The sequence below is a fragment of the Ambystoma mexicanum genome, chromosome 9 (genome assembly GCF_040938575.1).
Source record: "Ambystoma mexicanum isolate Mex_15411 chromosome 9, UKY_AmexF1_1, whole genome shotgun sequence".
NCBI lineage: Eukaryota > Metazoa > Chordata > Amphibia > Caudata > Ambystomatidae > Ambystoma > Ambystoma mexicanum.
In genome coordinates, this window is record NC_090931.1 from 1,301,463,447 (window position 1) to 1,301,487,222 (window position 23,776).

The following is a 23,776-nucleotide window of genomic DNA, read 5'->3' on the forward strand; positions in this document are numbered from 1 at the left end:
CAATTTTGTATAACGTACACTTCTCATGCGGTCATTTTGGTCGCAAACTTTTCAGCTGTGGTAAAACAACCCCAAATCCATCAGGCTGCTTCCATCCAGTGCCGCAAGTGTATTTGCTTTGATATGCAGGAGGGCCGTTGCTGTGCCTCAGGTTGGGGCACCATGGAGCAAGTTGTGTGCTCACTATATTTAATTAACTGGTTGGCTATCACTTTCTTCAGGATCTTTCTTCGGAATTGGATATTGGAAATGGGTCGGAAGGTAGAGGTAACCTGGGGATTAGGTTGAGGGGCACTGGGATTTCCACATGCAGCGTCAAGTTGCTGACGATGAAAGCAGAGGGGTTAGGGGCTAGGATGGCAATGTTCTCTTTGATAGTTCAGTCTGGGCAGGGGTGGCATTGTTTGGTGGATGCATTCATGCCAGAGACCAGTTGATAAGCTTGTCGGAGGCGATCGGCCGAGGAACAGTGTGGGCAGTCCTGGGGGTAGGGTAAGGGTTGGTTCGATTTTGGCAATAACTTGAAAGCGACAAAGATGCCTATGTGGTATTGAGTCGGTGGGGATGAGCAACAAGACGGTGGGGTCCGGAGCTTTTGGCTGATATTGAAAACTTTGGCTGAACTGTTCTTTACAAGCCCAATCCGATTTTGATAGAAGGCTTTTCTTCTGTATTATTATGGCACAGTGGTAGACTAAGTTACTGTTTACAGTCTGCCAAGTCTTCGATGTCGCCGGTCCTTCTCCATTTCTGTACCAGTTTGCGGTTTTCTCCTTTCATGAGTGCCTGTTCGAGAGCAACAAGTAGTGTGTGGGCCTGGAGAAAGCGGGAGCAGAATACTGGCAGTATTCGCCGAAGTTAGTCTTAGGTTTATGTTCCCATTTTAACTCTTTCTCCACCTGGGATATATCATCCAATAATACAATGATGTTAAGTAAAGTCCCTGCCCTAGGACTGCCCCAGCCCTTTGTTATTGCCTTCCTACTGAATTCTTTCTATTCAAAATGACACTCTTTACCTAAATAAAGACTGAACTACGCAAACCCCCTATACCTCGGAGTCCACGCGTACCAACTGAATGAACTCTAAAAGGCCACAAAACGTGGCAGCCAAAATGCTACTTGTGCCCAAGAGACCACATCTCCCCAGCCCTTAAGACGCTGCACTGGCTCCCAGTAGCCCGAATGGTGACTTTCAAAACCTTATGCATCTCACATCGAGCACTGCACAAAACCGGACCTTAATATCTTCAAGACAAGCTAAAACCCCATCACGCCCCACGCACCCTAAAATCAAGCTCAGCCGGCTTCCTAGTCATACCTAAGACAAACTCAGTCAAGTTAGGCGGATCATCATTCTCAGCCTTGGCCCCCACGCTGTGGAACTCACTCCCACCCCACATCCGCCTAACTGAGGATATAACGTCTTTCCGCAAACTGCTGAAAACCTGGCTCTTCCCCTAAAACCAACCAGTACCAAACTAACCCAAACAGACTAACATCTCAATAACACCAACCCAACAAACTACCTGATGCAAGAAATTGACAGCTAATAACCCCTAATATAAACCAGAAGGACAAACAGAATTAAACAAGTAAACTAGATCAAAGCAGTGAAGTGGTTAAAAAGGATAAAACATACGGAAACAGTAAAGAGTTGTAACTCCTGAAATGGACATGAGGAGTGAACAAAGTGAATGGCATGGATGAAATAGTTAGAATGGATGAAGCGTGTGGAACAGAGGAATGCGCCGAGTGGAAGAATGCATGAGTGGAAGAACAGATGACTATATAGTTCAAATGAGTGTGTAAATCGAATGAGTATGGAGATTAGATGAATGTATAGAATGGATTAACATGTTGAGCGGATAAGTGTGTAGAGCGGTTGGGTGTGCAGAACGGACAAGCGTGTAGAGTGGATGAAACCGTAAGTTGAGAGAAGCGAGTAGAACGAAGGAGTGTGTAGAACAGATGAATGTGCGGAACAGATGAGCATAAACCGGATGAACGCGAAGAACAAATGAGTATGTAGAGCAAAGAGTATGTAGACCGCATGAGTGTGTATAGCAGATGAGTATGGAAGTGCGGAGTATGTGTAGATCGCTGGAGCAGACGAATGTCCAGACCTGGCGAATGTATAGGGCGGATGTGTGTATAGAGCGGATGAGTACATAGAGCGGATGAGTGTATACAGCGGATGAGGGTATACAGCGGATGAGTGCATAGAGCGGATGAGTATATAGAACAGGAATACTGTGTTTTAGCAAATTACTTTATAAGGCTGATGGGTGCATATTGCTCTTTAATGCTTGGAAAGCACGAGTGCGGGGAGCATACGAGTGCGGGGAGCATACGAGTGCGGGGAGCATACGAGTGCGGGGAGCATACGAGTGCGGGGAGCATACGAGTGCGGGGAGCATACGAGTGCGGGGAGCATACGAGTGCGGGGAGCATACGAGTGCGGGGAGCATACGAGTGCGGGGAGCATACGAGTGCGGGGAGCATACGAGTGCGGGGATCAGTGCAGAGAGCGGATCAGTGCAGAGAGCGGATCAGTGCAGAGAGCGGATCAGTGCAGAGAGCGGATCAGTGCAGAGAGCGGATCAGTGCAGAGAGCGGATCAGTGCAGAGAGCGGATCAGTGCAGAGAGCGGATCAGTGCAGAGAGCGGATCAGTGCAGAGAGCGGATCAGTGCAGAGAGCGGATCAGTGCAGAGAGCGGATCAGTGCAGAGAGCGGATCAGTGCAGAGAGCGGATCAGTGCAGAGAGCGGATCAGTGCAGAGAGCGGATCAGTGCAGAGAGCGGATCAGTGCAGAGAGCGGATCAGTGCAGAGAGCGGATCAGTGCAGAGAGCGGATCAGTGCAGAGAGCGGATCAGTGCAGAGAGCGGATCAGTGCAGAGAGCGGATCAGTGCAGAGAGCGGATCAGTGCAGAGAGCGGATCAGTGCAGAGAGCGGATCAGTGCAGAGAGCGGATCAGTGCAGAGAGCGGATCAGTGCAGAGAGCGGATCAGTGCAGAGAGCGGATCAGTGCAGAGAGCGGATCAGTGCAGAGAGCGGATCAGTGCAGAGAGCGGATCAGTGCAGAGAGCGGATCAGTGCAGAGAGCGGATCAGTGCGGAGAGCGGATCAGTGCGGAGAGCGGATCAGTGCGGAGAGCGGATCAGTGCGGAGAGCGGATCAGTGCGGAGAGCGGATCAGTGCGGAGAGCGGATCAGTGCGGAGAGCGGATCAGTGCGGAGAGCGGATCAGTGCGGAGAGCGGATCAGTGCGGAGAGCGGATCAGTGCGGAGAGCGGATCAGTGCGGAGAGCGGATCAGTGCGGAGAGCGGATCAGTGCGGAGAGCGGATCAGTGCGGAGAGCGGATCAGTGCGGAGAGCGGATCAGTGCGGAGAGCGGATCAGTGCGGAGAGCGGATCAGTGCGGAGAGCGGATCAGTGCGGAGAGCGGATCAGTGCGGAGAGCGGATCAGTGCGGAGAGTGTATGCGCGCGGGGTGCTGGCGAGTTCGGGGAGCAGGTGAGTTCGGGGAGCGGACGAGTGTGGGGAGCGGACGAGTGTGGGGAGCGGACGAGTGCGGGGAGCGGACGAGTGCGGGGAGCGGACGAGTGCGGGGAGCGGACGAGTGCGGGGAGCGGACGAGATCGGGGAGCGGACGAGATCGGGGAGCGGACGAGATCGGGGAGCGGACGAGATCGGGGAGCGGACGAGATCGGGGAGCAGGTGATTGCGTAGGGTGGGTGAACGCGTAGAGCAGATGAAGGTATAGTGTATGTGAGGGGATAAAGTGGACAAACGCCTAGAGCAGATGAGTTACATAGTCCGGGTGAGTGCGTAGAACGGATAAGCATGTAGAACAGATGAGTGCGGAATGCATGCAGAGCTGATGAGTACGTAGAACGGATGAGTGCCGGGAACGGATGGATGAGCGGAGCGGGATAGATGAGCTGAGCGAAGAATGAGTAGAGTGGAGGACTGCATAGAACAGACTAGTGGGTAGAACCAAGTATATAGAGCAGACGAGTACATATGTGCAAATGAGTGCTTATGAAAAAGGTGTGCGTAGAGGGGATGAGTGCGTAGAGGGGGTGAGTGCGTAGAGGGGGTGAGTGCGTAGAGGGGGTGAGTGCGTAGAGGGGGTGAGTGCGTAGAGCGGGTGAGTGAGCAAAACAGATGAATGCATTGGGTGTGTGAGGGCATAAAGTGGACGAGTGCCTAGAGCGAACGGGTGCCTAGAGCGAACGGACGTGTTGCATAGAGTGGACGAGTTGCATAGAGCGGATGAGTACGTAGAACGAACAAGCGCAGATTGCATGCAGTACTGATGATTACGTAGAATGGACGAGTACGTAGAGCTGCTGAATGCGTAGAGCAGATGGAACAAGTGAAGCATGTTTATGGACTGGAGTGCATGCGTGGGGCGGACTGGAGTGCATGCGTGGGGCGGACTGGAGTGCATGCGTGGGGCGGACTGGAGTACATGAGAGCGTCGAGCTAACGGGAGTGTGTGAAGCAAAATGGGGTGCATGGAGCGGATAGGAGTGCATGGAACAGACTGGAGTGCATGGAATTGCGTGACGTATATAGTATGGTTTGAAATGCAGAGAACGTTTGATAGAGCATATAACCCATCATATCACACCACCACGCTTACTCTCCCCTTTACACCACCACTCAACTAGAACACAGAGATCCTATGACACCATCCGGTATATCTGTTCCGATACCAACATCCGCCGCATACTACCCATCATTCTAAGCAAACAGTGCTGGTTCAACCCCTCCCCCCCACCCCCCAAGCCAGGCGTTTTCCTCAGGCCTAACGCAGCCACATTCGGTCTGGATAAATCCTGCCAGAGCGAACACAAACTCCTGATATCTCAACCACCACACCTACCGCTAAGAAGCAGCTATTACACGAATACTGCACCAGCTGCACACATACCCAGTGCTCACACGCACCTTTGACTCTCTCTGCTCTCTCTACTGATCTGAACTTCGGTTCCCAAGGGCGTTCAACCTACCAGCGCCTTCAGACCATAACAATGGTATATAAGGCGCTATATAAATGCAAAATAAAATAACATAACATATATAAATACCAAATACAAAGGGATGCACTTTGATCTGTGCATCAGTCTCCTGCACCTGGTCACCAGCCTGGAGCAGAGGAAAGAGCAATGCTGCTCTGGGTCTGAAGAAACCCCGGTATCACTGATCACCCAAAATAGAAACAAAACATAATTAAAGCATTATTTTCTTTTTTTCACATTTCTACCTACTGAAAGGATGTCTCATCTTATTGGCACTTAGAGCGCAACGTTCGCTCATGGGTATCTTGGGGCGATAACAGAAATTATTTAAACAAAACAGTTTTCAAGAGGCGACGAAAGGAAAGATGATCCTTAGTAGCATGCAGAGGCTGTGGAAGCAAGTTCCAAAGCTTAGCCGCAACGACAGAGCAAGGCCTACCACCCAGGTGAGCCAAACACAAGGCACTTGAATAGTGAGCGACTCCTGATGCCGCAGATGACAAATAGGTACATATGGGTAGAATTTGAGCTGCAGGTATTCTGCTCCCATGCCGTAAAAAGCCTGGTGCACTTTGCACATAGATTTAAATTGGACTCTCTGAATAATAGGAAGCTAATGCAACTGTCTCAAGGCTGGAAAGATGTGCATAGAGAAAGGGGTCTGTGTTACCAGTCTAGCTGCTGCATTTTGCAGCAGGATCTGGCGGTGGTGGAACATATAGAGTGGCTAGATAGAGGCAATTGCAATAGTCTATTACAATAAGCACCTAAGAAGCAACCGCTGGTGCATGTACTGAGATGTGGGAGGGCAAAAACAATTAGCAGTGCACAAACACTTAAGGCCCATCACTTGTAATGCACTTCCAGAGCCCATGGGGCAAGGGGTTGAACCCAGCCCTCTACCCCCATGAAGTCAGTGAGGAAATGTAGATTTAAATATCTAGAACATGCTCAATAACTAGACTATGCAGTGAGGGGCAGTTAGGCGGTGAAGCAGTCAGCCACTGCTTCACCGCCTAAATCCGTTCTGGGAATTGGGGTCTTGTATAAGAACCATCAGAGTAGTAATGTGAAACCAGGGTGCATTCACACCTTTGCACCCATAGATCTTTAATAATATGCCCCTGAATAAAAAAGTACTCACCAGTTATTCATCAAAACATGCATCAAGAGGTACAAAAACAAAGTAAAAAGTAGGAAAACAGAGTAAATGTGACAATGCCCCCTCCCCCACCTAACCCCTGGGAGGTTGTGGTGGGGTGACCAATGGGCAGAGGGTTGCCACTCTGTGATGCAAGCCCTGGGGTTGGTGTGGGAAGGTTCCTATGGTCACCTTAACAATACTTGGGTCAAGAGAAATTGGTTCAACACACGTGCCATACAGTTCTGCAAGCCGTTTAATGAAGGCCCAATGCATCCGTACAAACTGTTAAGATTGAAGGTATACCTCCTCCGGAGAAGCTACAACGAGAAACCAGGTAGGTCAGAACACAAAGTGACAGCAGTTGATTACAGAGACTGACATGCAGAGGTGGCTCACCTGCATACAGGGACCCTGTTCTCAAGATGGTGCACAGGCCAAATAAAAGCTCTGCTCACCACATCATGAACAGATGTATAGAAGGCCAACCTTTATTGTGACAGTGACAACTCTAGGGAGCTGTAGCCAAACCAGTTCAAGGTAGCAGTGTCGAGGGTCTAGGCTAAATCTCAAGAGCTGGTGAGCTTGTAAAGGGTCCTCAATGAGTACACACAATGGGAATCACAGATTACACTTTGACAGTATTTATAAAAATACAGTTATTTATTGATGACCAAACAACATTCTAAAAAATGGCTACTAACCGGTGAATAATATCACACAACACTAATAATATATTACGTATATAGTCACTGGTTGGGGGCATAATACAAAACAAACCCCTGTAAAAGAAAGTACAGATTAGATTATGCACCAATGGCCCACAGAGAGTTAACCCTAACTTCAATTGTCCTTCCCTAAATTGTCTGGGGCTTTATGGCCAAAAGGTCAGGAAAGTTGCAACACGGGTTGTGAAGCAGGAAAAGAAAATGAAGGTCCAGTGAACAATTCCAAGGGTTAGAGGACAATGTATTGTAACTAATAGAACTATTGTGTGATATTGCCATCTGTTAGTAGCCATTTTTCATAGTGTTTGGGAAACCGACATGTCCTTTAGGCTGTCAGTACTGGGAAACATTGTTTCCCTTAGTCATGCAACTCTTTCACTACTTTTAGTAACTTGTTAACAGTTGTGATAACTGTTTATCATTGTACAATGCATCTTACAATGCAGTACAATGGGGTAAACGTTTTGTTTTGCCTTAGACTGACACTCAAAGGATTTTTGGTTACTCTGGGTGTGCTTAATGGACAAGCTGGTGGCAGCAGTGACTTTTTACAATTTTTTGGTGCTTTTCGTTTTAGACTGACTGCGTTTACTGCGCTTGGCTACTAAGGCTAGTGTCCAAACATGGCTGTGCCACATGGCGTTTCCCTTGTCCTATGGCCATCCTGTTCTTTAGCCTTCTTCCTGGCCTGTGAGGCCAGGAAAATCCTTATAAGGAATTCCAGTGCCAGGGAAAGGAGATGCTTTTGGCAGGCTACTGGAGGGTTTTGTGTGTTTACTGGAAGGATGTAGGCTGGGACTGTCCGGTCCAATCCACAAACTGTTTTCAGTGCGTCAGAGTGGTATGCATGAATGTTCCCCACCAGTGGTCCCGATTGGACCACTGCTGGGGTGTGTGTGGTCTAGTCCTACTACTGGCTAGTGGGAGTTTTGGCGCTTACCTGGTTTTAGGTTAAGAAGAGGACCCCTGCACCCATTCTTGATAGATCCTGGAGTAACCTGAAGGAGCCAAGACTCCTGTCCAGCTGTGAGACCCGTGAAGAGACCGAAGACCCAGCTGAAGGAGGCCTGGCGACCAACTTCTGCTGCTGTCCTGGTGGAGCCCTCTCTTGCTCGTGATCAGCAGTCCTGCAAGGGAGCTGCGACCTTTGGAGTGGAGGGAATATCCATTCCGGACGTCTGCTCGGTACCCTGCGAAGAAGAGCCTTCAGAAGTGTCTTGGGACCTCCCCGTGGCTGACCAGCTCTGAGTACCATGCTGCCAACGTCGCCGTTCCGTGTTTCGACCTGGAATTTGGGGAAACCTCAGCTTGCCCTACAAGACTCATCTAAATGTGACTTTGGCATTCTAGCTTCAAGGGTACCCAAGATAGGAGGGCAAGTCTGACCACGACAAGTGAGGCCCTTGTGTTGCCGTGCTGCAGTGACCAGTGTCCGAAACAGCTTACCTGACCAGAGTCCAGTCCTGAGAGGGGTCCTGCATTGGAATTTGCTGCATTCTTCATCCGAGAGTCCTTGCACCAGTGAAAGACACCAACCAGAGATCAGCTTGAACCTGCAACCCCTGTGAATTAAGGAATGCGCATAATGGCAGGAAAAGCAACCTTGGAGCATCTTCCAGTGACCTGCCAAGTCTGGGAAAGAATCAGAGTAAGGGGATACATTACAGTTCTTACCTGCCACTATGCTCCCTTTAAAAGTTTTCCTCGCTTTTACACAACTTTTACTATACTTTGGTTTTATCATAGCTTGATGGCGTAAGCCTTCCAAAAGTTGGGGACGCTTTTATTAGTTAGAATATATTGTCCCTGGAACTGTTCACTGGACCCCACCCCAGAGACCCTAAATTAATTTTTTCCTGCATCACAAACTGTCAGAACGTTCCTGACCTTTTGGGCATCATAAGGCCCCAGACAACTTTGGGAAGGACCATCGGTGCATAATGTAATCCGTTCTTTCTTTTACATGGGTTTGATTTGGATTATGCCCCCAACCAATGACTCTATATATGTAATCTATTATTAGTGTCGTGTGATATTTCCACCAGTTAGTAGTAATTTTTCCTAGTGTTTGGCCATAAATAAATAACTGTATTTGTATACATACAGTCTAAGTGTAATCTGTGATCCCCATTGTGTGTACTCATTGTGGGCCCTTTACAAGCTCACCACCTCTTGAGACTTAAGTCTAGACCCTCGTCACTGCTACCTTGAACTGGTTTGGCTACAGCTCCCCAGAGTTGTCCCCGTCACAATATAGGTTGGCTTTCTATACATCTGTCCACCAGGCCAGCATATAGATAACCAGTCCTAACAATTTGCATGACCAGTCCCTGCAAAGATAATCATGAAAGATACCATTTTCCACTCACCCCAGGGACAACTCCCAGCGATGGGTTTGATCACTTTAAAATGGACCATAGCTCCCAGCAGGATGTAGGTGTTTGTAGAAGCAGAACGTGCAAGCTTAAAGGAGGCTGGAGAAAGGAAACACTGAAGGAGGAAAGGAGATTGAGATGACCAGAGAAGCAGAGGAGGTGTCGAGAGGAAGAGGTGAGAAGGGTTCTATGTCATTCCCTTATCAGGATTTTTTTTTGCTGAGTCTTTTGCCACCGATTTTCTGCCCACACCCCCCTACACCTTATAGCCCTTCACCCGCCAGCCCCATATTTTTCTATGAGTTTTTCGGCCAAAAACTGGCAGCAAAAACCTGCATGAAACAATCGTGTTGATTAATTAACGTCGTACCAATGAGAATGTGGTGGTAATAAGGTCAGGGGCACAGGTGAAGAGCAGTGGAGGAGGTGGAAAGAATAATACCAGAGGATGAGCCAGTCATGAAAGGAAGAGCAGGATGGAAGGGGGTGGAATGAGGAGTTATGAATGAAGGAATTTGTGCACGAACAACTGTGAGGAGGTGGCGAAATAGAAGAAGGATCTGTGGAAGGCCAAAGGAGGAGGCACAAACACACCCCACAGGAGGAGGAGTGAGCATGTGGGGAGACATTGAGGAGGTTAAGCAGGACTTACCTAGACATAAGGAATAAAACTTTGGTTTAGAGAAAGCAACCTGGGGTGCGAGTAGACATCAGGGCGACAAGGAAGGAAGCAAGAGTGGGCTGGGCCCCCATAGGATCAGGATCCTTGGACCAGAAAGTGATTAGGTGCCCAGTTAACAGACTGCCGTGCCTCTAGCCCAGCCTGCCTGCAGGCTAGAATGGTCCATCCAACCTCTGAAACCCCACTGCTCGCTACTTCCGTAGAGAGGGGTTTCAGCAGCGTAGCTAGGCTGGCTCAAGATCTGGTAGACTTCCTTCCTCAACGGGGACTTCCTGAAGGTGATGGAGAAGAGAAAGCCCATACCATTAGGGAACCATAGCATGTAAAATGGATTTTCAACTCTTCTTTGAAAGACTGAGTGAACACGGGAGGGAATTCGAGAGACATTCATTTGAGAATTCCAAGAGACCGGCTGAAAAGACTGCCACTGTAAACAGTTGCTTTAGAATGAGTTGACACACACCAGTTTTCGTAAAGTTGCAAGAACTAAATGACTGGGAAATGATTTTGTGGGATAGACGACTTCATTCCTGTAGAAGTTTATTTGGTTTGAATGTTCTATTACCCATTTAATCTATTTTCCGGTGGCCCGTGAGAACCCGGCTTGTATCTAGAACGTCTACAAGGTGAAAAACAGTGTCATCCCACGTATACTCGCTGACAGTGATCACTACAACAGTAAAATTAGAACAGTTGTGTGTGCTTTTGGCACAATTATCACCTCAAGTAAAGCCAGCAAGGGGTAGGCTGTGGGCGAGAGCAAGGTCACATAGCTTGAAGATCTGTCAGAGCAAATACAATGAAAGGGTTTTCAGAATCTGCATTGAGTGGAATGATTTGGGCCAATAGGAGTAGCTATTAAAACAATCAGACATTTTCAGAAGAAAAAATAAAATTTGCGTCAAAAGAATTAAAAGATAACTTCCAATTAGGACTTTCATTTTTCAGCAATTCATAATGTATCAACAGGTGCATTGCACCCTGGGACTTCTCAAGTGAACGGAGACACTGAAGAATACTGCAAAGTCAAAATACCAACAGTTACAGTAAACAAAGCAAGCATCAGTTCACTACCGGTTTTGAGATGGGTGCCCAGTAGTAGGCCACATGGACGGACGTTGGAAGAGCTGAAGCCCAAGAGCAATGACAAATGCCTTGTTCTATGGGCAAGACACTTAAGTGGCTTCTAAACTGAAGGCTGTGTCGTGGGATGCTCCCAAGAGTGTATACAAAGTAAACTTGTACATCCAAGATTTAGTCAAGGGAAGAACAAGTTACTCTCTTACCTGGTAACGTTCTTTCGATGGGATGGTCCGACGACGTATTCCATATCTATGACAGTAATCAGCACAGCTGTGGCTATTACCGTCATAGATATGGAATACATCGGAGGACCCAATCCCCTCGAAAGTAAGTTGTCAGGGTTTGCTCAATATCTTGGAAAGACTGAAATGTCCCAATGCCAGATACGTTCCACTTTCTGCTATTCTGCTTAAGTATCCAGACTTCTGTATTATTTCCTTGCCATTTGTCTCCCAGGATGCAACATGTAAATACAAGTTCTCCTGGATCTTGGGCTCAAGTCCTTACCTAGCAAGATCTTCTACTCTGCCTTGTTTGATGCTCGTCTGCGTTCTTGTCTTTGACGTTGCCCGCTCATGTCTTGCAGTTTTAATCAGATAGCACATGTGTACAATATAAATGATTAATCAAGCATGTATATGTATAGAACAGGATCCCTGGTGCTGCCCCCACGTGGTCTCTTCGACCAGTGCAATGGATTTATCAAAGTAAACAAAGTAATGCGATTTATCCTTGTATCAGCAGACTGATGCACACAGATGTCCCCAACTGACTGCCTCTTCGCCACTGGCATCGCCCACTCCTCTTCAACACCCAGGTCACTCTCCTTTAATGACCCGGGGGCTTGACCACTGTGGACCAACTGCTTACTCTTCACCTGGGACGGAACAGTGAGTCACCTCAGGAGTGCAGAGAATGCTTGCCCCGCCCACTGTCCTCAATTGTCCCCTGGATGTATATCTCCACTAGGACTTTGCTGCTCTCCAATACACCTGGGCCGACCAGCTAATGCGGCCCAGGCTATAAAAAAAAGCCTTCCTCGCCAGCCTTCTCAGCTCATTCATTAGCAGTCGGCCCACCACTTCCAAACGTCCAGAGGATTTTACTGCTTCTCCTGTTGGCCCACCACTTCCAAACATCCAGAGAATTTTTCAAAGGGGACAGGACCTCAGGCAGCCCTGACTAGGCTGGCTGATCACAAATGAAAATCTTTGTACCAAGACCCTTTATATTGTGTAAAGATTTGTAATGATTCTTTTATACTGCTGCTGCTTACATGATGGGGGGTAGTGTTGCCTTGTTCAGGTACGCCATGACTCACACAGCACTTGAGCAGTCTTTCCAATCACACGAGGGCGACCACCATACATGGACATCTACTGATGTCAATTCTAAAGATGGAAGCCACCTCTGCAGACCTACACACTGGAGCTATTCAAGAAGATGGAGCTCTTTCCACAGCGAGGGCATGTGCCTACCAGTGATAGGTCTCTATTTAAGGACATGTCAAAGGTGAGAGTGAACGACAATATTTCGTGGCCTGCCCGACAAAGTTACTGCAATCCATCTGTTGCTCAGTTGTTTCTTCTGTCCTCTCTGCTACCCTACTCTCTCTCTTGTGCTCCTAGATGTGGCTTGCATTCCCACCTGGTGAGTTCTGGTTAGTATCCCGAGTTTCTTGTGAGAACCTACACTGCTTCATGCAGTAACGGATGGTTTGGCCGTGGAGGAATTAGTAAAATGGGATTCCGTCAATTTTATGTTTACCAATTTTCCGGCAAATATTTGTGGGGATGGGTTTAGGTGAATAATGTGGAGGAGGGTATTTGGGAGGGCGGGGGTGCAGGTATCCCCCCACACACACATTTGAGGCAAATAAAACAAAAAGAAATTCAATTAAATTGTTTGACCAAAGAAATGTGACCAGATCACATAGAACCGCTTCATGCTATACTCTTCATCAACGTCTCTCTGTGAAGCCATCTTATAGACTTTCTGTGCTGCTGGCTTTTCACCTCAGAGGGAAGCCTACCTTCTTTCATGGTGTCAAATCGGCAGATCGCTCGAGTAGGACATTTCTGCACATTTGGAAAAAAGGTTACAATAACCACCCACATGCATGCTGCTATTGGCACAAAGCTAAGCTCTTCTGGAAATCTCTATACACCACTCCTTGCCAAACTCTCTCCCTGTGTTGGAAAGGGACAGCAGGAACCATGAATGTTCCCATAAAAGGCTAAATCAGAGGCTCTAGAACAGGGCTTGCAATGTGTGGCCAAGCAGGTGTTTTGAACTACATCACCGATCAGCTGCAGCCAACATAATTAATGGAGATGGACCATGGGACTTTAATCCCAAGATATCTGGGGAGCCTCAAGTTACAGATCACTGCTCTAGATCATAGATTTACCAGCACATACAATTTAATTGAGAACGGGATTACTGCAGGTGGTACATCTTTTACATATTTCTTTGTGTAACACCCAGGACCCCAGGTATCACAGCGTTTGTACAGGGTAGGAACAGAGTAAAATCTTTACAGATCATTGAGTCAGTAAGAAGTAGTGCAGGCAGAGTAGGAGACAGTTCATGCTTAAGGTGTTAGTCATACTTATTGAATAGCCAAGTTTTCAAAAGTCACTTGAATGCTGGGTAGGAGGGCTCATTTCTTAAATGTGGGGGTAAGGAGTTCTACAGGCGGGGGCTGGGGTGCTGAAACCAACCTCTCCTGCTCTGGCTAGTTTAAAGTGTGGAACAGCTAGGGTAGGCTGGAAAGAGGAACGGAGTGAGCGACAGTGCTGTTTCTTTGTGATGCAATGTTTCAAGTATATAAGTGCTTCATTGTGTGCTATATTCAAGGTTTTGTAGTTAATCCGTGCTTTTATTGGGTGCCAATGGACTTCTCGTGGAGTTGCAGAATTGTCGCGGAGGCCCTGAGCAGCCCAGAGGGCTTTGTTATGAAGCAGCTGTAGCTTAGCTAGATTGGACACAGATGTGCCCTTGAATTGGGCATTACAATAGTCTTATTTGCTCAGGATAATTGCTCAGGAGAGCGTGAGGCAGTAGTTTGGGTTCAGGAATTGTCTGCTTAATGAGATAAGTTTGGCAGTGTGGGCGGTTGAAGACGACAAAGCATTGACATGCCTCAGCATGGTTAGTTGGTATCCAGTAATTATAAAGAAAAATAGAATGCATGAACATCGAAAACATTTACAACGAAAATATACCAACTTTTTAAAACCAATATTTATGTGGTTGGGGTAAACGGTTAAGACTGGTGAGGGGGGGGTTGGGTTTAAAAGCATGGGGAAACTGGGGGTTCAGGAGGGGAACCCGCCCAATAATAAAATTATATTGTTTCATTATTTAAGTTTCGTTATTAATTCATTCTCTGTAATTTCATCCGTTAAAATCAGGTTAGTTCCGCATCAAAGCAGACCCCCAAGGTTTCGGCATGTTTGAGGACAGGGATGGTGGAGCAGTCAATGGTGAAGGAGGAGTAAGAGGGATCAAGGCCTTTAAGGCGAGCGGGTGAGCCTACAATAAGTAACTGTCTTATCATTGGGGCAAAGGTTATGTGTAGCCATCCAAGAGTGAATGATGCAGAAAACTGTGATAATGGTGTTAGAGTCATTTGTGTATTTGCCGGAAAGGGGGGTGAGAATTTGCGTGTCATCCGCAACGTTGGTTTAGGTGATGCCTAAAGGTGTCCAGTATATCAAAGAGGGATTTAGTGTAGGTGGTGTAGAGGTTCGGGCAAAGGAAAGATCCTTGTGGGACACCAAGAGGGACAGGGATTGGGTCGGCTGAGTAGTTGTCTATGAAAACTCAGGAGGTAGGTCACTTAGGAAGGATTTGATCCATCGGACTGCCTTGGGTGAGAAGTGGAAGATACAGTCACCAGGCCCCATATCATAATAATATCCTCAGATTCTGCATGCTGGAAATTGCAGTTGAACAGTGCGTGTGTCTGTGTATGCGCACGTGTGCGTGCCTGCGTGCGTGCATGCATATTTGGGAGGGGAGTGGAGAGGGTTAAACAAACAAGTCCCAGAACCCTAAGTACTGTTGACAATAAAAATAGAAGTAGTTGAAGGTAACCTGCTCTGACATTGGGCAAGGTTGTGCATGGGGCTCAAAGACAAGAACTCAATAGCTAAATCTACGCCATGTTTTCTGAATTTCCACATGCATTTTTTCAATACTATGTACATAATGCCCATTTTGACTGATATTATTTAAATACTGAGAATTGAAATGGGCATTATTTACACACAGGGTCATTACAAGTGTGCTGGTCCGGTAAAAATGCCTATTATACCGGCTCTGGCATTTTTACCAAACTGGTACACTTCAGATTTGCCAGTGTGGGCCACTGATCTACCAGCAGGCTTAACCTGCAGGTAGTTCAGGCCCCTACCGGCAAAGAAATGCTACAAGTAGCGGCATCAGTAACACTGGTGCCATTAATTGCAGCAATTCACTCCTAGGAGACTCCATGGGAATGGGAACTTCCTGGCACTCCACTGCCCGTAATATCCCGGTAATATTGGGATATCACGCGGCATAGACAGAAGTTGCCATTTGCCAGTATCTCGGCAGTGTTACCTGCTGGATTCTGGAAAACTCGTAATGAGGGCCATAGTGTGCGGTTATTCTTAAAACCTGACAAGGGCGGGGCTCTTGAGGACTGAAAGCGCCACGCCTGCCCTCTGGTTGGTGTTAATGGTAATGCTTTTTTGGTAACAATTTAAAAGAGAAACATACCAAAAACGGAGTGCCAAAAGGTAAGCGTAAGTGGCTGGTTCCTGAAAAAAATTATATGCATTTTTAAAAATAGCTAAAAGTGAGGCACTCGGGCCTATTTTTATTTATTTGCATTTTTAACGTGCTGACACGGCCCGGGGGCATCGAGGCGCTGTTACAGGAATATGTCTCTTAGTTGCGTATTTATCAGTGTGTTTCCAAGCGCGGACCCGGGGATCGAACCTGTGTTGCTTCGTGTAGTCCTGTTTCCAAGGCAAGCACGTTGCCCTGAGCTATCCTCCAGGGACAAGCTTGAGACTCAGAGAGGGTGGAAGCTGCTGCATGAAGCCTTACCTCGCTGTACGCCTGGGTCACCTGCTCGTACAGGGACTGGTGGTGGTGAATCGCCAGCTCCAAGTCTTGCATTTCCGATGGCAGGCCCCCTTCATTGCACATTTTACACCAGGCGTCCACACCCGATAGAAACTGAAAAAGAAAAATCAGAGACCACAGTCAAACATGCGACCTGAGATGGCTGAACATTATCAGTGTATATTTAACCCCCAGGCCTTTGAAGCAAATGTGGCGAACAGCAGTCTAGTTTTACCTGCATCAAACATATTGAAAAAATTGAAAATTCAAACCAATCACATGACCTCATATTCTGCACGCAAAATTGGTAAAAAAACGAAGGTGGCCGGATGACCGTGTCACCAGGGACCACTCCATCGGTACTAGGAATATAACCAATATTAGAACTCCCAGAATGCATTTGCGTTTTAGAAATGCAAGACCACGACTGGGAGAGTGGAGCCCTGCTGACGGGGGTCATCTGGCCATTTCATGAAAGCGCTGAATAACGAGAGCCAAAAAGCAATTGTTCTCAACTCTTTCATTTGGCGCAACCTGAGTGAAATGCCCGCTTCTGAATCGGCGGAAGACTATTGCCAGCGGTCAAGGCTGCTACCCTGTCCAGTGAGCATATGCCCCTCCTCAGTCAGACCGTGTATCCCCATTGGCGCACGCAACCACCAACACCTGGTTCCCAGTCACACAGCAACACCAGGTTCCCAGTCACACAGCAACACCCGGTTCCCAGTCACACAGCAACACCCGGTTCCCAGTCACATACCATCACCTGGTTCCCAGTCACACAACAAGACCCGGTTCCCAGTCACACACCAACACCCGGTTCCCAGTCACACACCAACACCCGGTTCCCAGTCACACACAAACACCCGGTTCCCAGTCACACACAAACACCCGGTTCCCAGTCACAAACAAACACCCGGTTCCCAGTCACACACCAACACCCGGTTCCCAGTCACACACCAACACCCGGTTCCCAGTCACACACCAACACCCGGTTCCCAGTCACACACCAACACCCGGTTCCCAGTCACACACCAACACCCGGTTCCCTGTCACACAGCAACATTGTAGGTGCGGGTAGAGGGGGAAGTCAAAACTGCTGACCACCACCTGTCGCTATAAGAAAATCTGTGACACAGTTTCCTCCCCCAATCAGAACTTTTTTCATTGAGAGTTTTATTTTTAAGAATTGAAATACATATTTTATTGATTTAAAAAAAATAAAAAGTGTGGACTAGGCACCTTAAGACAGAGAACGGTACAATGAAAATATATACAATAAAAGCATTGACCTATGAAACCCTTGGTAGAAAAATAGCAATACCAGAATCCCCAGCACATTAGTACATACAGGCCACCCACAGATTGCCACCCCTCCGATCCACCCCATAACCAGGTCTTCAAAGATGTACGCATGCTAAGATTGCTCTGGCGTATAGGAACGGGGTGATCATTCCAACAAGAGGCCCTGAAAAGGATCACTATAGTATGGACAACCGCTAAAAAGACAGCCCTGGCTCTCAGACCTCAAATGCCCCAGCTAGTCAACCTCTCAGCCAAATTACCTGGGGTCCCTTCATAAACCACGCCATGGGCCTAAACATGCTGGTTTCTATACAGTTCCAGCCCTAAAAGTAGTGGTCTCGGAGGATGGCCCCAGAAGGAGGCATGCTCTTTCAAAGGGGAGGCTGATTTTAACAAAAACAAAATCAGTAGTTCTGTCATTTGCAGGGGGCATGGAGGCTGGCAACACTTGCTTCCCCAAGTGATTCTCAGCAGAAACAAATTTAAAAGGTACTCCACTAGGTGGAGCCAATGAAGCTGCTGGAGTATGAAAGGGATGTGGTCAAATCCAAAAGACTGGTGGAGATTGACAAGAGCCATGTGACCCAAGAAGTGTACTTCCTCTGATGTCCACTTACACCTGGTAGGGAGGGAAGAAGCATCTACATAGGAAATATGGGTGGTCTACAACAGAAATAAAGTAGCCCTTCTGGGTCCCATCGAAACAGTGTCTGGATGGGTCAAATTATGATGCGTCAGGTATCCTAATCCAATAGGGATATAGATCTCAGGTTCTCCAATCTTCTACACAGTCCCGGGGATACACCACCAAGACTCCAGGCTACAAAAAGGAAGTGCTAGCGGTCAGCTTCTACAGGACCTCAGGATTTCTGTAGAACAGAAACGGGTTTATCTGCTGGATTCTGGTCTAACTCAACAGTGCCATTATTATTTGGCCTATAAAATAACTGGGCTATCTCCATCACAGGGATACTGGTCCCCCCAGTTATGTAAGCCCAACAGTGTCAGGGATATATCATCCGGCTGCTTCTTGGCTTTCAGGCTCAGGGATATAGCTCCCAGCTGCATCTCGGCTCAGAACACAGTCCCATAGATATGTTATCCAGCCATTTCTTGCTCAGTTTTCTGAAACAGGGTTATATGGCCCTGCCCGCTTTTTCAACTGCGCACAACAAGGATAGTGTCTGGCACCCCGATTGCTTATGCACTATCAGGGGTTTGGCTTCCTGTACTAGCCAGTTATCTGGACGTCTTGCCCTTAGCTCCTGTCTCTCCTTCTCCAAGAGAAATCGTGCCCTTCCTACTATTAGACTTGCATTTCAGCTCTTTGCTCGAAGGATTGTGGTGGCCTTCACTGCTATTTTTGTGGCTAGGGTTTATGGTATTGAAGAGTCCTTCCTCCTGAGGTCTCTACTCGGGTACTGTTAGTTTGCGAGAAAATAGGCAGGTTGTGTTTCATTTCATATTGGACTGGTGCTTGGTGTTTCTGGCCTCTTCTCCCCAAGAAACAGGGGCGGAGGTTCTATTTAAATCTAGGTTGTATGTCCATGAAAGATGCTGGAGTTGTGGGAAGGGGTTTCGTCCTTCAGCATCAGTAGTTCTGGGCAAGTCCTGTCTTTGCCTGGTGAGGTCTTACCGGATAACCTGCAGTCCCATCAAAGGAGACCCCTATTGAGGTCAGCGCTTGCCAACTTCCCCATCTTCTGTAATGAACCCTCTCTTAACGACAGGGAAGGTAAGAGGCCCTCCGGGATAGGGCGGGGGTACTGTCTTCATCACATTTGGTAACCTCATGCTTTTTAGGAATTATTTATATATATTGTGACAAAGGATCAAAAGAACAGACAAGAGTCAGGTATACATTTTAAAAAATATTGTCAGGATGGGGTTGGAATTAATTCTTGCAAGGGTAAAGGGACTTTCTACAGCACACATTGGTAATGACATCAAAGTAAAATAGAGTCAGGATGGATTAACTCAAGTTGTCCCAAGGGCAGAACTAGTGAATTACTACAAGGCCCAGATTTCCCCAATCGTAAAACACAGTTTTGAGGATATAGTAGCCTGCATGCGTCTTGCTTCATTTAGTCTTGGTAATATAGAGTCCAACCGCTTTGAGGCAGTCTTGGTCCTAGGCATGCAAAGCCTTGCTTACCTCATAATTGCGATCCTAGTCATTCAATCTCTGATCACTTCATAACCCTGCCTTGCTAAGTGGGTGTGTCGGGGTCTAGAAACCTTCTCATTGGCAACAGTACCACCTTCAGCACACTATACCAGCAAGCCTTTCTTCCCCCCTCTGTCAGATCGCAATACTGGAACCAGTCAGTCACGTTGTCATCTTCCTGGGCTGGTCTCTGCCAGTGTCTGAGATGTGGCTCCTAGCAAGACCTCCAGCCTCTTCCTTACTTTCGTCTGCATCTGTGATGTACAGTCCCGAGCAAGCTGTAATCGCTCACTCATCTAGTCCTCTTCTCAGCAAGCATTTCCCTCCTCCTTTCCCAGGCTTGTACGGTCTGGGAGAAGTCCTCTTGCAGCCATTAGCAGGATTAGAGGGAGAAGGCACAGCATGGACAACTCCCTTGGTCAGCGACAATTCCACTAGTCCCATATCTTCCAGTGGTGCACTCTCTCCTCTCAGTATTGAACCCAGTCTCTGCCTCTGACTGAAGTGCCCTGGGTCCTTGTATATTGCTCCCGATTAACCTGGTTGTCCAATATTGCCTCTGCCTTTACTCCCCAACCACTTGTTTGAGTCTGAGATTGGTTGTCTCCCCTTACCTATGTGTTCTCATTCAGGTCTTGTCCTTGATTTAATCAGTGTTACCAGTTGGTGCCAAATATCGACTCCCAGTTCATAACTGTTACTTAATACAAGCTCTCAGATTAAGCTCCTAGATGTCCTACTGTAATTTTGCCTCCATAACCCTACTGCAATTTCGCTCCCAGGTGGCTTGGTAATTGTAATGGGTTATTTATAACGCACTTAATACCGAGAGGTTTCTTCGCGCAGACCCAGGGATCGAACCTGTGTTGCTCCGCGTCGTCTAGCTTCCAAGACGAGCGCGTCGCCCCTGGTGTGGTTGGTTCGTAGTTCCAATGGTGCATGGATGTTGGCATAGACAGTTTGTTGCGCTGGTTGAGTAGGACGCTGTATTAAAGAGAGCGCGCAGAAGTTTGATGAGGTTTTCTTTTAAGGCATCCAAGGGGATGTTTTTGAATTAACAGAGATGTCTCAGTTGGTTTCAGTTGCCCTCAATGGAAGGGTTTTGCGTGTCGGAGCTCGATATGTATAGGTGAATGGTCAGTCCAGCCATATAGGTGGGAGGCAGTTGATGCAGTAGGTCAAGAGTGCTATATGTACTGTGGGTGGGATCAGCGACACATCGTGAGCTGTGGATGGTGTCCAAAAGATCAAAGAGCTGCTTTGGTTTGCTTGCATTCGTGGGAGATTGATTTCTCCTAAGACGACGTTGATGGAATAGTTAACAGTTAATGCAATGATGAGGTTTCTGATTTCATCCAGGAAGGTTGTGTTTACCTGTGATGGGTGGTAGATCAGGTGGAAAGTAGCATTTGCACAGTGGAAGAGCGGAAAGTGACATGAGCGGTGAGGTTTCCTGTAGTGTGCATGACCAGGAAGTCTTGCGAACGACTACAATGGGCCCGCCAGTCTTCTCTGTAAGGTTGACATGCTCTAGTCAGCAGGTACAAGGAGGATGTGGAGGAGGTGGGGTATTTCTGTTATGAGTGCATCATGGTTGTACGTGCTGATGTTATCAGCAATACCTTCTGCGTGGAGTACAGCGGTGTGAACGTTGACAAGCGTAAGGTTGCATGTGTGTGTGTGTGAGTGGAGCTGGCTGAGTAGTTCCAAGTAGAGTGTTGATGAGGTATGTGTTAGAGCCACGATGATGCTTGTTGTGCTGAGTGCTTATGGGCAAGGACACAGGTAGAATAAAGCACAGTGACAGGATTATTTGTTGTGTTGCGCAGGGTTTCTGGCCCTGGGCTATTTTCAGCCCCAACAGGGCCAAGGAGGTGTTCTACTGGTTGAAGCCATTATCAAGAGCAGCCCTTTGCTTTGGACACCTGGGTGAGAGATGCCCTCGTAAGGAGGGTTTTAAAGCCAGGGAGTGGGATGAGCCACACAGGGGGAGGGAGGAGAGGGAAAAAACAGTCACCGGGGCAGGGGAAATTGAGACCAAATGGAGACAAACAGAAACTGCAATTTAAACAGAACTCTATACCCATACAACCATCATACATGTTACTTTGCAGTCCACTCCACCCTAGCCCCCTCCCGGCTCAGGACACGAGTATCTGTATGCTCTTGACACAGAACACCTAGAAACACTTCAACATTTAGAGCAAGGTACTTCCAGACTGCCCGAACCAACACAACCACAACCTACCTTGCATTACCCCTCTCTTTCCCACTAACCTAACCCACCCCCACCTCTTTCACATCCACCAAAGCTCCTGGAAACCGTGCAAATTGCAGTGTTGCACAAGTCTCGTAACATACCACGCCATCATAAAATGTTTTGGCAATGTAGAGTTTGCAAAGCCATTGTTGCTGCAAACCCTGGGTTTGCAATATGAAATACAACCCTGCAACCAATCCATTTTGTGGACACCCCCTAGCCAACCAACAACTTTCCCAAACCTGTCAAAATTTCACAAGTGAACTTTTGGGTTAAGTGTCATGCACTTTTGTCCAAGGCCCCTTAAGTTAAAAGCCACCCAAAATCCATTTTAAATAGAAAACTAACCATAACTAGATGGGTGTCAACGCAACCACGGTTATATATTTAACATCCCACTTATAATAGCCCTAACTAGAAAGGTGCTATCGCCACCTAGGTCATATATCCGTCTATCCACCTATATCACCCATACCAGCGAGGCCCTGTCACTGCCTCTATAATATATCCAATAACCAACTAGACAGGCCATAGCAATGCCTCTGTATTCATATTTTGTTAAGTTATTTATTGTACGTAGACCTAGCTCCGAGAAGCCACGGGGCGCTTTATGAATCATACAGGGAAGTACTAAGGGAGGTAAGCAGGGCTACAGGGGAATGGGAGGCCAACATTGGGGGGGGGGGGCAAATTCACATCTACAAGCAAAAAAAAAGACACGGATGGGGTAGGTTGAGGGGGGAGCAGATCAGCCATTCACAGGTTAGGTCAGGAGTGGCGGGTGGGAGGACCTAGGTGCTGCGGAGGAGCCATTCCTTGAAGATATATCCAGCTGTGCCCATGTATTAAGTATCACCACCTCTGCTATATCCACATGTTAACCATAAATATAGGGGGCCCAATAGCTGCCTCTGCACTTCATCCATTTGTATTCACCATAACTGGAGCGGCCCCGTCATCACCCCTGTAATGTGGAACGCAGAAAAAAGAAAGACATTGCCTTCAATGCTATTTTCATTCGTTTCCATCCTTGTTTTGCCCAGACCTTTTTAATACTAATATGTTATCATGTTTGCATTTTAAAAAAAAGCCTGTAAAATGTGTAAGGGCCACGGACGAGTCCCATGACCGAACCAAGAGGAAAATCGCGCTTTGATTTGATCTTAAATTTGTAAACCGATTCAGACAGTGAATTTGGTGGGAATTTTCTTTTTTAAACTGAAGGTTCTTTAAATAAATAAGGATCTTCACTATGCATTGGCGAACAATACATCCATTTGTATTCCCCTCGATTCTCTCTGTTGAAAAAAATCTGATTTTGAAAAGATCTACAGCGCCTGACAGTTCTCCTCTGAGCCTCCGCCTTAGAGACTGTTTTAATAAAAGCACCCCCACATGTGTCCTGCGGCCGAGTATTGACTGCAATCAATTACCTTTGCTGAGAGTGTCATGGCGGCTCTCACCTCATTCATTCCAATGCTGCGAGCAGGCTGGCCCTGCATCAAAGCTCTCCTCCCACAAGTCCTGGATGCTCACTGCACTGCTGAAGCTATGCTGGCCCTCTGTGCCTCTCTCCTTTGCTCTGTGCTGGAGTCCTGGCAGCTCGAGAGTCACTGCTACCAAAGGGCCTTTTAACTAGCCCCCCCCCATCCCCATATGCGACCTGCAGCCACAGGATCCGCTTCAGAAGTACTGTGAACGAGACTTAAAAAGGGGAGGCCGACTGGGAAAAGAAGTGTACATTTCCCCAGAGCGTTGGAGGAAGAGCCTCAGCAAGAGACGGCCAGATTCTATCCCTGGTGTAGGGGATACTTCTGCCAGATTCTATCCCTGGTGTAGGGGATATTTCTGCCAGATTCTATCACTGGTGTAGGGGATATTTCT

The 23,776-nt window shown here is 47.5% G+C and overlaps 1 protein-coding gene across 6 annotated transcripts in view; it reads right to left on the reverse strand.

Annotated features, from left to right (window-relative positions):
• The window catches only part of KALRN (kalirin RhoGEF kinase), a 1,827,638-nt gene that overhangs the window by 1,064,721 nt on the left and 739,141 nt on the right, over positions 1-23,776 (reverse strand). For all 6 annotated transcript variants that reach the window (XM_069616662.1, XM_069616664.1, XM_069616661.1 and 3 more), the window contains exon 8: positions 16,143-16,274. In XM_069616662.1, coding sequence (XP_069472763.1) covers positions 16,143-16,274 — 132 coding nt within the window. The remainder of the gene's footprint in view (positions 1-16,142; positions 16,275-23,776) is intronic.